The sequence below is a fragment of the Phalacrocorax aristotelis genome, chromosome 8 (genome assembly GCF_949628215.1).
Source record: "Phalacrocorax aristotelis chromosome 8, bGulAri2.1, whole genome shotgun sequence".
NCBI classification, from domain to species: domain Eukaryota; kingdom Metazoa; phylum Chordata; class Aves; order Suliformes; family Phalacrocoracidae; genus Phalacrocorax; species Phalacrocorax aristotelis.
In genome coordinates this window covers 32947775-32961513 of record NC_134283.1, presented here as the reverse complement: position 1 = coordinate 32961513, position 13739 = coordinate 32947775, and the positions used below count along the sequence as shown (strand labels likewise).

The following is a 13739-nucleotide window of genomic DNA, read 5'->3' as shown; positions in this document are numbered from 1 at the left end:
TGTTGCCCATGTGCTGAAGAAGAATGATAGTGTTTGAGTTGATACCTCTATGGCTGAGTCTTTATTGGAGTGGCATATCGCTTAAGCACTTGGGAACATTTTACATTCCCTCAAATTGCTGTGAGGAGCAGAGAAATCTCTTTTTCTGGAAAAAAAAACCCCTAATTTCAGAGCTGTTTCTCACACACGCATCCATGATGTGATCCTTGTTCTCAGTAAGGCCTGAGGCTAAGTTGTGTATGCAAGTTTTCTTTCCATGTTTTCTGGATGTAAAGATGGTATAAAAGTCCAGTTTCTGCTAGTTGTTCTATGGGGCCCACAGTTGTGGTTCCATGTATTTCCTTTGTTTATTGTCCAAAGAATTGAACTTGAGGAACTGTGGCTATGGTCCACCTATGCTGTGAGCACCTCTGTGGGCTTCCTGTGGACTTTTTAGCATCTAAATACCCTTCTTGTGTAAGTACTACAGCTGACTGAATGTTAAGCTATGATTTCTTCACTTCTGCAGTGTTTCCCATTTTGCCTTGGTTTGTTTTTTGTCCAGGTCTAAAGCTGGTCCTCATTGTGGCTGCTAAGACAAAGACTTTGATATAGCTCTGTTTCCCTAAAATGTCACTGAACGAAATGCTCTTTTGCCTGTGGTTGACATATGGCCAAAATATTGGATATTGTCCGTGGTGCAACTAAAGGCTGTGAATGCAGAGCAAGGAGGGTGAGAGGCTGGCTCCCAACCAGGAAAATACATGGACCAATGAGACCTTGGCTGAGCAAGGCTTGCACGTCTCGCCTGGTGCCAAGGCCTGTTGCCATTCATGCTGTGATTGTGGATTCCTTGTTCTACAAGGCGATGGTAGTTCTTCCGTCGTGAAGTATTTGCACAGTAAATGTGCATGTGGAACAATGATGAACGTGCAGAATGGCTCATAATTCCTGTGACAATCCTTCTTTACACGTCTGTATCCCCCTGTATCATTGGATGTACACTTTCTTCATACATTGCATACATTGCAGGTATTTTTCCTGGCCTTTTTCTCTTTGTATTGCCTGAGTGCAGGTGCACTTTTTTCACATACATTTGGTGTTGACAGCTGTAAAGGGAAGGCTTTCATGGGCATTTGTGTGCTCACAATTGGAGAGATATGGGCTTGAAAGATGGGCTGTTAGATGGATAGGGAACTGGCTGGATGGCCACATCCAAATAGTTCTATTCCATGGCTCAATGTCTAGGTGTAAACTAGTAACATGTGTTGTCCCACATGGCTCCGTTCTTGGACCAGTACTATGTAGTATCTTCATACACGGTGGGATTGAGCGCACCCTCAGCAAGCTTGCAGGCAACACCAAGCTGAGTGGTGCCTTTGATCTGGTAGAGAGAAGAGATGCCATCCAGGGCAACCTTGAAAGGCTGGAGAAGTGGGACCATGCAAAGCTCATGAAGGTCAACAAGGCCAAGTGCAAGGTCCTGCACCTGGTTTGGGGCAATCCCGAATTTCAACAGAGACTGTGGGATGAATGGATTGAGAGCAGCCTCGCTGAGAAGGACCTGTTGTGTACCAGTGCGTGCCAAATGGGACATGAGCTGTCAATGTGCTCTTGCTGCCCAGAAATACAATGGTGTCTTCGGTTGCATCACAAGGAGTGTGGCCAGCAGGTTGAGGGAGGGCATTCTCCCCCTCTACTCCATTTCATGAGACCCAACCGGGAATACTGCTATGGGGCCTATACTACAAGAAGGACATGGAGCTGTTGAAGGAGGTCCAGAGGAGAGCCACAAAAATTGTCAAGGGGCTGGAAGACCTCTGCTATGAAGAAGGGCTGAGACAGTTGAGGGTCTTTGGTGTAGAGAAGAGGAGGGTCTGGGGAGACCTTGTTGCACCTTTTCAATATATAAGGGGAACCTATAAGAAAGATGGAGGGAGACTTTCCCAGGGCCTATTTTGACAGGACAAGGGTTAATGGCTTTAAACTGGATGAGGGGAGGTTTAGACCAGAGATAATGCAGAAGTGTTTTATGATGAGGGAGGTGAAACACTGGAGCACTCTGCCCAGAGAAGTTGTGGATGTGCTGCCGTCACTGGAAGAGTTCAAGGTCAGTTTGGGGGGGGGCATTGAGAAACAGGCTGTAGTGAAGGATGCCCCTGCCCGTGGCAGAGTGGTTCAACTAGTTAATCTTTAAAGGTCTGTTCCAACCTGAGCCATTCTATGTTTCTATGTGAGATCTCACACGGCTTTCCCCCTCGAGTATGGAGACGTAAAAGAAGGAACTTCATCTGTGACTCAGAAACACAATAACAAAGTTATTCTGCTGTCCTGGCATAGAGCTATACACTTCAACTTTTGGGTGAGATATTCCTCACTGTAACTGTTCTTCTCCCTACAAGAAAAATAATCCATGGGAGAAACATCAGAGATGCACATGAGGAAAAGGAAGAAATGCAGGGAAGTTGGAAATCCTTTGCACAGACCCATCATGCTTTTCCTTTATTCTGTTTCTGATGACATACTGATTACTCCAAAAGAGATATTTCCTTCTTGGTATTCGTTCCCGGTAAGGAAAGCAGAATTGAAAATAACTAACAGAGTGCTAAAAAGCGCAAAAAGCCTTCCCTAGCTCTAATATAATTTCTTGCTCTTATACTTCTGTCTTGATTTTATTAAGGCCAGCTGAGTTCCTTTCTTTATTGCTCTGCCATGAAGATTTCCTTCTGACATTTGCGACTCGAGGAGATGACCTACCCGAGAGTGTACCTCAGCGTTAAACGCCTCTGGCGTTGCAGGAAGCAAGTGCTCCTGCGCTGCCTGCTTCCAGAGAAGAGAGACCCCAAGGCTGGACGCAGCCGCTGACCGCCCGTGAAACGCCCGGCCCCCGGTGAGCGCGGCCATCAGCCGGCTGCAGTGGCGTCGCGGCGCCTCCGGGTGCCGCTGTTGGCCGACGCGGAGCGGCGCCGGAGCCGCCGGCGGGGCTGGAGCCGGAGCCGCCGCAGCGACCTGCCCCCGCAGGCTGGTCGCTCGCAGGGCGCCGGCCGTTCTCGGCATCGGCACGGGCAGCAGCGGCGAGCGGCGGCGCGGCGCGGGGAGCAGCGGCGTCCGAGGCGGCGCCGAGATCGCTGCCGTCCGGCGGCCCCTGCGCTCGCTGCGGAGAGTGGCCGGAAGGGCGGGAGGGCAGCGGCAGGAGGGAGGAGCGCGGCGAGCGCTGCCGAGAATGGCGGGCAGGCAGAGGCAGAGCCGGCGGCGAGCGGCCGGGCGAGTGCTGCTGCCCGCTTTGCTGCTGTGCTTGTGGTGCCGGGCGGCGGCGGAGCGGATCCGCTACGCCATCCCCGAGGAGCTGGGCAGAGGCTCGCTGGTGGGGCCGCTGGCGCGGGACCTGGGGCTGAGCCCGGCGGACCTGCCCGCACGCAAGCTGCGGCTCGGCGCCGAGAAGCAATACTTCTCGGTGAGCGGGGAGACCGGGAACCTCTATGTGAGCGAGAGGCTGGACCGGGAGGAGATGTGCGGCGAGTCGGCGTCCTGCTCCGTCAGCTTCGAGGCGCTCGTGCAGAACCCGCTCAACGTTTTCCACGTCGAGGTGGCCATCCAGGACGTCAACGACAATTCCCCGGCCTTCAGCAAGGCTGCTCTGGACCTCGAGATCACTGAATTGACGCTTCCCGGGGCTCGTTTTCCGCTGGAGATGGCCCGAGACGCGGACGTGGGCAGCAACTCGCTGCTGACTTACCAGCTCACCAGCAACCCGTCCTTCGCTCTGGCCGTGAGGGAGAGCCCGGATGGAAGCAAGCAGCCGGAATTAGTGCTGGAGAGAGCACTGGACCGTGAGAAGCAGAGCTCCTTTGTGCTGGTGCTGACGGCGGTGGATGGGGGGGACCCCGTGAGGTCCGGGACCGTCCAGGTTCGCGTCAACGTGACGGACGCCAACGACAACGCGCCCGTGTTCGGTAAAAGCGTCTACGAGGCGCGAGTGCGGGAGAATCTGCCGGCGGGGTCGCTGGTGCTGCGGGTGCGAGCCACGGACGCGGACGCGGGCTCCAACGGGCGGGTCTCCTACTCCTTCGGCAACGTCGCGGATGGTGTCCGCGCGTTGTTCGCTGTCGACAGCAACAGCGGCGAGGTCAGGACGGCGGGGCCCCTCGATTTTGAGGAGAAGAGCAAATACAGCTTCAGCCTGGAGGCGAGGGACGGCGGCGGACTCACGGGTCACTGCAAGGTGCAGATCGATCTGTTGGACGAGAACGACAACGCACCCGAAATCACGGTGTTGTCGGTGTCGAGCCCGGTGCCCGAGGACGCGCCGACCGGCACGGTGGTGGCCCTGGTGAAAGTGCGCGACCCGGACTCCGGCGAGAACGGTCAGGTGTCGTGCGAGCTGTCGGGCGAGGCGCCCCTGTCGATCGTGGCATCGTCGGGAGGCTCGTATAAGGTGGTGACGGCGAGCGCGCTGGACCGGGAGCTGGCGGCCGAGCACCGCGTGACGGTGGTGGCCAGGGACCGGGGCAGCCCGGCGCTCTCCAGCCGCGCGGCGCTGGTGCTGGAGGTGTCGGACGTGAACGACAACGCGCCGGTGTTCGAGGAGGCCGCCTACAGCGCCTACGTGGCGGAGAACAACGCGGCGGGCGCGCCGGTGGTGCGGGTGCGCGCGCGGGACGCGGACGCGGGCGCCAACGGGCGCGTGAGCTACCGGCTGGCGGGCGGCAGCGCGGGCGCGTCGCCGTACGTGTCGGTGGAGGCGGAGACGGGCGCGCTGTTCGCGCAGCGCTCCTTCGACTACGAGCAGTGCCGCGAGTTCGCGGTGGCGGTGCGGGCGCAGGACGGCGGGTCGCCGGCGCGGAGCTCGACGGCGACGGTGCGCGTCTTCGTGCTGGACCGCAACGACAACGCGCCGCGGGTGCTGTGGCCGGCGGCGGGCGCGGGGGCGGGCGCGGGGGCGGGCGCGGGGGCGGGCGCGGGGGCGGGCGCGGGGGCGGGCGCGGGGGCGGCGCCGTTCGAGGTGGTGCCGCGGTCGGCCGAGGCCGGGTACCTGGTGGCCAAGGTGGTGGCGGTGGACGCGGACGCGGGGCGCAACGCGTGGCTGTCGTACGAGCTGGTGCAGGCGCCGGAGCCGGCGCTGTTCCGCGTGGGGCTGCACAGCGGCGAGGTGCGGACGGCGCGGGCCGTGTCGGAGAGGGACGCGGCGAAGCAGCGGCTGGTGGCGGTGGTGAAGGACCACGGGCAGCCGGCGCTGTCGGCCACGGCCACGCTGCACGTGGTGCTGGCCGAGAGCTTGCAGGAGGCGCTGCCGGAGCTGAGCGAGCGGGCGGCGGGCGCCGACTCGCCGGCGGAGCTGCAGTTCTACCTGGTGCTGGCGCTGGCGCTCCTCTCCGCCCTGTTCCTGCTGAGCGTGGCGCTGGCCGCCGTGGCGCGAGTGCGCCGGGCCGGGCCGCCCGCCGTCCTGCGCTGCCTGGGCGCGCAGCGCTTCTCCGTGGCCGGCGCCGCCGCCTTCCCTGCCGACTTCTGCGAGGGCACCTTGCCCTACTCCTACAACCTGTGCGTGGCGCCGGGACGCGCCGCCGCCGAGGGCCCTTGGCTGCCGCCGCCGCCGCCGCCGCCGCCGCCGCTGCCCAGCCTGCCGGCGGAGGAGCTTCTCGGCGGGGAGCCCTGCGGGAAGCGGAGCCCGAGCAGCAGCGCCGGCGCGGGAGAGCCGCCCGCGGACCCCGGCGCAACGCAGGTCTGTAAGCCCGCGCTCTCTCGCTGTTCTCCTCGAGCCCCACTGAACCGTCGTTCCTTTCCCCCTGTCTTTCCCCGGGTGGCGTGACTGGGGAGTGCTGATCCGTGTCTCCGTGAAGGAGTGCAAGAAAGATCGGCCTAACTCCCTTCCCCTAAGAGCAGGCAGTTAGCTGCCGCACTCTTTGGTGATCACAGGTTCGGGTTCACCGGAGAGGGTTCTGTCTACAGCTCTCGCGTTGTCTAACCTCACATGCGTTAGTACCGCTGAAAACGGATCCGCTGATGGTGCGTGGCGGAGTCTGGAAAATGGGGTTGACGCTTGGTGTTGGAGGTTTTTTCTTCCTTACCGCTTTTTCCCGGAAACGATGTACTTGGATCGGGTTGATAGCTGGGCATAAAGCCGTTGGTGAATGATTTTTGGGTGCTGGACTCCCAAAGGAAACGTGCGTGTGGCGCCATGAATGGAAAAGTGACAGAGGAATTACTTCTCTCAGCAATTTTTTGCAATAGTTGTTGCATCCGTCTGTTTAGAAGGGCAGGTGTCTAGGATCTAGAAAACATATATCAAACGTCAAGGAGATTCCCAAAATGGCAGTGTGGGCACTTGAGTAAAGTCCATTTGCATATTTATCGATGGTCCCCACAGTCTGGGGTGTGCAGCTGCACTTGTCTTCTCCGGCTGCCCTGCAGGATTTTGGTGAAAATATGTCATACCTCCGAGACTATTCCACACTTAGAACAATAATTTGCTAGGGAAAAAAAGGAAAAAAAAGAAAAAAAGTAAAAAAAAAGAAACCCCAAACCTCTAGTATTGCAGTGAAATAGTATTTCAGAGTAAACTGGCTCTCTTTTCCTTTTGTATCCCTCTTTACCCAAAGGATTGTATTTTATTTTATTTTATTTTATTTGGTAATACCCCGAACAGCGAGTGCATGTGCATTGCTGCCTATTGCTGAGTTACTCTAGAATGGAGCACTAAGCCCTAAGTGTAAGCATGGCCTGTAGTGTAAGGTTGTAATCAAAAACTCCGAGCGGGTGGTTGGAGAAGGGGGAGAGGTGGAGGCTGATTCAGAGCAGCCTCTGATGCCGTGAAAATCCCAAATCAGGACTCAACAGTCTGAAGGACTATTAAGCAGGCATTCTTTATTGCAGCGATGGACTTACAGGGGATAACTCCTCCTACTGTGGGTTCCCGCACAAAGTTAGTTGAATAACTTCTACAAGCTTTACATACATATTCCTTAGTTTTCCGAGAAAAGATATACATAGTCTTTATTTTCTGAGAACTCCTTATCTTATGCAGATGTCCTTTGCGCATGCCTGTTGATGTCTCCGGGTGGTCGTCAGGGGTCTCTGGGTAAAGGATATACTTCTGCTCACTGTGTCCGCTAGTTAACTTTTCCTTTCGCGCAAACTCCGTTCTGAGATCACGTGTGTACTGTCCTTGAGGGATAGTCTGTTCTGGTGTAGTGCTTTGCTCTGCAGTTCCTTATCTTTATGGTTCTGTACATCTGCTTTTCTAAGGTCAAATGTTACCGTCGTAGATTTTTGTTTAGGCGCTTCTTGTCTGGAAGCCTTTCTGACTCCCCCAAAGCAACAAGTTTTAGTCACTGCAGTTCTAGCTCTATCGCCTCCGATGCGCAGGTGAAAAGCCACGAAGTCAAGACTGACGGGCAGTGCCGGTAGTGCGGGACGCGGGGACTGACAGTCCCGACCGTTCGTGAGTAGTTCCTCTACCTCATGACGGTGTTTTGATCTGCAGAAAGGGCGGGGAAAACGTCCCTCAAGCACGACTGCTACAAAAAGGTGTCCAATTCGTGGTGGGGATTGTGCTTTTGGACTAATGGAATACGAGTCATCCTACTCTGCACGGCGCATTAAGAAAATGTATATCTATATGATACCACCATTGCAAAAGCCTGTTTCATTTGCGGTGGAAATACCACGCAAACGGGAGGCGTGTTACTTCTTTGTGGTTGCGATCGCCTCGAGGATCAAAGAAGAGATCGGCTCGAGAGAAGGCAAGGCAGGAGATCACCGATGCCTCCGTGTCCATGAGGGTCTCGCCCCCGCGAGTTGCCCGTGGGAAAGGCGGGGCGGGCGGCGCTGGGCAGCGGTGGGTGCCTGCAGTGCCGGGAGGAGGCTGCGGGCGCCGCTGTTGACCGAGGAGGAGCGAGAGGAAGGCCGGGGCGCTGCAGGCAGCCCCGCCCGCTGCGGCCCGGCTCGCTGGCTGGCTGGCTCGGCGGCCGGGCGGTCTGCGAGCGTCCCCGCGGCGCGGAGCCGTGCTGCAGCGGGGCGGAGGGGCCGGGAGCGGCGAACCGAAGCCGGAGCCGGAGCCGGAGCGGGATCGGCGGGCGGTGCGGCGGCAGTGCGGCGGCGGCGATGTGCGCGGCGGGGAGGCGGCGGGGCCGGCGGGAGCGAGCCCTGCTGTGGTGCGTGCTGGCGGCGGCGTGGGAGGCGGCGTGGGGGCAGCTGCGCTACTCGGTTCCCGAGGAGGTGCCGAAGGGCTCGTTCGTGGGCGACGTGGGCAAGGACCTGGGGCTGGAGCTGCCGGCGCTCCGACACCGCGGCATCCAGGTTGTCTCCGAAGGTAGGACGCAGTATTTCGCTCTGCACGGGAAGACGGGACATTTAGTGACGGCGGAGAGGCTAGACAGAGAGCAGCTGTGCCGGCTGGTGGAGAAATGCATTTTGCGCTGTGAGGTGATAGCGGAGGGGGAAATGCAAGTTTACGGAATCGAAGTGGAGATCATGGACATAAACGACAACGCGCCCAGCTTCCGAGAGGCAGAAACGGATCTGCGAATGAGCGAGACGACAGCCCCGGGGTCGCGGTTTCCCCTGCGAGACGCGCAGGATCCGGACGCGGGACCGAATGGCGTGCAGAGGTACGAGCTGAGCGGCGACGAGCACTTCTCGCTGGCCGTGCAGGCGGGCGCCGGCGGGGATGAGCGTCCCGAGCTGGTGCTGGCGAAGGCGCTGGACCGGGAGGCGGCGGCGTTTCACGAGCTGGTGCTGAGGGCGAGCGACGGCGGAGAGCCGGCGCGGACGGGCACGGCGCGGATCCGCGTGGCGGTGCTGGACGCGAACGACAACGCGCCCGCCTTCAGCCAGGCGGAGTACACGGTGCGCGTGCCGGAAGACGTGCCCGTGGGCTCCGCCCTCGTCACCCTCACGGCCACCGATGCCGACGAGGGGACGAACGGGCACGTGAAATACAGTTTTCATAAAGCTTCAGACCAAGCATCCGAAATTTTTCACCTGGACTCTGAGACAGGAGAAATATCCGTTAAGGACAGTCTGGACTTTGAGGAAATCTCCTCACATGAATTGGAGGTTGAGGCTCGGGACGGCGGGGGCCTTTCCGACACGGCGAAAGTCGTGATCACGGTGACAGACGTGAATGACAACGTGCCCCAGATTACGGTGCGGTCGGCACTGCGCGAGATCTCTGAGGACGCGCCGTCGGGGACAGTGGTGGCCCTGGTGCACGTGCAGGACCGGGACTCGGGGCCGAACGGGGAGGTGCGGTGCTCGGTGGACGGGGGCGTCCCGTTCCGCCTGGAGAGGTCGTTTGATAATTACTACAGCGTGGTGACGGCGAGAGAGCTGGACCGCGAGGAGGTGTCGGAGTACAACGTGACGGTGCGGGCGGCGGACGGCGGGTCGCCGGCGCTGTGGAGCAGCGCGGTGCTGGCGCTGCGGGTGCTGGACGTGAACGACAACGCGCCGGTGTTCGCGGAGGCGCGCTACAGCGCCCGTCTGCCCGAGAACAACGCGGCGGGCGCGCTGGTGCTGACGGTGCGGGCGGCGGACGCGGACTGGGGGCAGAACGCGCGCGTGCGGTACCGGCTGTCGGAGGGGCGGGTGCGGGGCGCGCCGCTCTCGTCGTACGTGTCGGTGCAGGCGGAGACGGGCGCGCTGTACGCGCTGCGCCCGTTCGACTACGAGGAGGTGCGCGAGGTGGGGCTGTGGGTGCGGGCGGAGGACGGCGGCGCGCCGCCGCTGAGCAGCAACGTGTCGGTGCGGCTCGTGATCGTGGACGAGAACGACAACGCGCCGCAGGTGCTGTACCCGCCGCCGGCGGCGGCGCCGGGCGCGGGCTGGGCGGGCGTGGAGCTGGCGCCGCGCTCGGCCGAGCCCGGGGCGCTGGTGGCCAAGGTGGTGGCGGTGGACGCGGACGCGGGGCAGAACGCGTGGCTGTCGTACGAGCTGGCCAAGGCGACGGAGCCGGGGCTGTTCCGCGTGGGGCTGCACAGCGGCGAGGTGCGGACGGCGCGCTTCCCGCTGGCCCGCGACGCGGCGCGGCAGAGCCTGGTGGTGGTGGTGAAGGACCACGGGCGGCCGGCGCTGTCGGCCACGGCCACGCTGACGGTGGTGCTGGCCGAGAGCGTGGCCGAGCTGCTGTCGGAGCTGGGCAGCGCGGCGGCGGCGGCGGCGGCGGCGGGGGAGCCGGCCGGCAGCCTGACGCGGTGGCTGGTGGTGGCCGTGGCGGCCGTGTCCTGCCTCTTCCTCGCCTTCCTGCTGCTGCTGCTGGCGCTGCGCCTGCGGCGCTGGCGCCGCTCGCAGCTGCTGGCGGCGGGCAGCGGCGCCTTGCGCGGCGTCCCGGCCTCGCACTTCGTGGGCATCGACGGCGTCCGCGCCTTCCTGCACTCCTACTCGCACGAGGTGTCGCTCACCGCCGACTCGCGCAAGAGCCAGCTCCGCTTGTCGGGCGGCAGCTGCTGCGACACCCTCCCGGCCCGGCCGCCGCCCGACGAGCCCGCGCCGCTGCTCGGGGAGGACGCTGCCGGCGCCCGCCTCGCGGACCCCGCCCCTGCCCCGGTGAGTTCCTCTGCCGAGACTTCCTCTGCCACGCTTCCCTCTGCTGCTTCTCTGCCCTATCCCCCCGTGCTCTGTGTCCTGCGTAGGGAGGCTTCCTTACAAGGAAGGCAGCGCTTCGGCCAGCGCCGCGCCGTGTGCTGGTGCCTCTTGCTGCCGGGAGGGAAACGCCGTGGGATTGTGGCTCAGCGTTGCCGTTGTTGTGGGAGGCAGGAGAATTGAGGCTCCTGTTGGCTGGCCTTGCGTTTAGAGCGGGTATTTGTGTCACGTCGTTACAGTGTCACACGGTGTTCCCTGACCCAGTCTGTCTTGGAGGACCGCTCCTCATTTACTTTTAGAGCCTTGCTGTTTCTCCTCTGAAGTGTAGTGAGCACACAAGTGATTCTTCCTTCTCAGTACAGAGTGGTAAAGGTCACAGAATCACAGAACGTTAGGGGTTGGAGGTGAATTTGAGTGGATTTCACAGAATGGTATCGCAGAATGCTAGGGTTTGGAAGGGATCTCTGGAGATCATCTTGTCCATTGTCCCTGCTTGAGCAGGGACACCTAGAGCAGGGGGCATAGGTGACCTTGGGTTACAGAGGGCTTTTGTGTTTCAATCACACACCAGGTCGTTTCCAGTTTTGTCCCCTGTCGATGATACCGTTTTTCCTGTCAGTATTGGCTCCGCTTAATGGACTTGTTGCATTATTAGTAATCGGAAGTTTGCGTTATTAGCAGGGTCAGGTATCTTCCCGATATCAATGTGTGCTAGTAGGATGAGATTCACTTGAAACGGAATGTTAATGGCCCCGTGTATAGCTTGCCTTGACGGATTAATCATTTGTCCTTTTTATGCGGTCTTGTTGCTTGATTCGTATCAATGCCTGACTGAGCGCATAGGATCACTTTATCTTTTAATGTTCATCTCTTATTATCGTTTAAAGCTGTGTGTGAGGAACAGGGTACTATGTATTCTTAACAGCGGTACTTTTTAGTAAGTTTCTCTCCTCTTTCTGTACTCTTTACCAGCTAGTAAGCTATCACTTACCAGATGGGAATATTACAAATACGGAATTGGTTTTATCGTGACCGGCGTGTTAGTTGAGGAATTTTTCTCAAGGCCATCTTTGCTTCTGTTAATTGTCACTCTTCCATTGTAACAGAGCTTTTTCATTTAACAGTCCTTATTTAGGATGAACGTAAGCCACTGTTGGAAAAGAATGTGGAGCCGTCTGTGCCTGCGTTGGGGCAGGTCTTTTATTTGTCTCATGTGTGAAAATTTCTCACACAGTGTGTTTCTCAGCCTGTAGTGAAAAAGCAGCATCAATTTAGTGTACCAGCAGCAATGTGTGTTTTCCACACTGGAGGTACTTCTTCCTCAACTGGGAGACCGTTCCCAGGTGTTCCTGTGATTCCTTGTTGCATGCGGAATATTTCTTGGTTGTGTCAAAACAGAGCTCCACCCTCTGAATTGAGGAAGTGTATGGAAAAGGAGCAATACATGTGCATAGTACACAAGCACTGGTTGGTCACCTTGGTGGTGATCCACTGCTGTGCCCTCCCAAAGATGGAGTTGAAGAACTCGATGTTCCAAACTGAATGTTGTGCTTATAGACTCTATAAGCCTCTTCTTAGGCCTTCAAACTATGGATGAAATGCTAGACAGTAGAAGGTATTGTCGCAGTTACTGCTGGAGTGTGTTACAGACAGCATGGCACTTCAAGAAATGTCAAGATACTCTTGTTGTGAAGGGTTATTAATCTATGCTCTGTTTTTTGTCACCTTACAGCTTGTTTTGTGTCATTACCCCTTATGTAGCAGTGCTTGATCTTTCGATGCTAATTGTTTGAAGTTGATGCAAACGGTGTGTGAGGAAGAGAGTAAAATGCATTCTGAATAAAGTTACTGCTTAGAAAGATTTTTTTTTTCTCTTTCTGTGCCCCTTATCAGCCGGTGAGCACAGTCTTACTGCACATGGAATGATTTTGTGAGAATGACCTTCTTGTCCATGAGAAGCCAGTTCACACAGCAACCTTGTGGCTTCTTCTGTCAAATGTGGGCTAATCGAGGGATCATTACTGTCCTATGGGCACTTTTCATCTGCTTTACTGTTCGTCATCGTGTGTTTTACAGAAAGGTGTAGAGGTAGCGGTGTAGCTGAGGGTGTAGCAACAGCATGTCCTAATGTGCCTAATGCCAATACAATTTTCATTTCTTCCTTGGCATTGTTACTCATAGGATTGGACTATTAGACGTGCACAGGTATTTTCATAGTGAACAGCTTATTAGTTGAAGGCTTTTCTAAAAGTCTATCGTTTGTTGCTTTATTTATCAGTATTGTCTTACCACAGGGAGTTTTGATTTCATGTTGATTATTTTAAATGCAACCACAAACGTTGAGGAAGGATGAGATTCTGTGCAAAAAACTGCTCTGTATGGCTAGGTGACCTTCTCGTATGTGTCCCTCTATGTGAAGTAGAATGTGGTTACTTCTTTGTGAAATTGGTCTTGTTGGCGAGGAAGAGTCTGTTCTCACAGCAATATTGTGGCCGAGCAATTGTTTGCTAATGACTGCTACAGTGGAAGACGCTTGTGAAGGAGAAACTGAGTCCTGTAGTCTGCATTTTTGTATCTTTTAAGGGAGTGGCAAGAGTGGCATAACTGGGGACTGAGTTATCACCAGGATCCTGTGAACGGGCACAGCAGTGATCCATGGAAGCATCACTTGTTTGGAGCAATAGAAGATTTGTTGGTTGCAGAGAGCCTTGCATTCTGTGATTTCCTTTGATTGTTGCTGAGAGATGGCGTTATCACACAAACAGGCACTGAGGAGGATCAAGCATTTTTTCATAGGTGTTGTACTCAAGGTGATTTTATAATTTCCATTTTCAGACCACCCAATGACTGGAGTGTTCTGTGTATTATTGGTGCAAAATATATGTTGCTGTCTTTGTGCTGTGGGTAAATTGCCTTCTCTAGTATTGCCCTTCTGACTTTTCTTCTTGTGATTTCTTTTCCTGTCTTTTTTTCTACAAGTCTCTTGACTGTCCTGGGAGAAACAGCTGACATGTTGCACACACCTCGGGCATCATCACGGAGGAGTATAGCACTCCTTTTTACAATTATCAGAATAGCGCACTGGTAATTGAAGAATCCTGGGATCATGGGTACCTTTTTTGATGCCCATCCACGTTCTCCTATCTGCTTACTTACCCCGTTCACTGAAAGAAGCAATTTTT

The 13739-nt window shown here is 56.9% G+C and overlaps 1 protein-coding gene across 2 annotated transcripts in view; it reads left to right on the top strand.

The window, feature by feature from the left end:
- The first annotated feature begins 271 nt into the window (after positions 1-271).
- Positions 272-13739, top strand: part of LOC142061356 (protocadherin gamma-C5-like) — a 57083-nt gene continuing 43615 nt past the window's right edge. Inside the window, exon 1 of one of the 2 annotated variants that reach the window (XM_075102291.1) lies at positions 272-5698. In XM_075102291.1, coding sequence (XP_074958392.1) covers positions 3203-5698 — 2496 coding nt within the window. In that variant the 5' untranslated portion in view covers positions 272-3202. Of the gene's footprint in view, positions 5699-8300; positions 10522-13739 lie in introns of those variants that run through there. The other variant, XM_075102296.1, reaches the window with a different exon arrangement.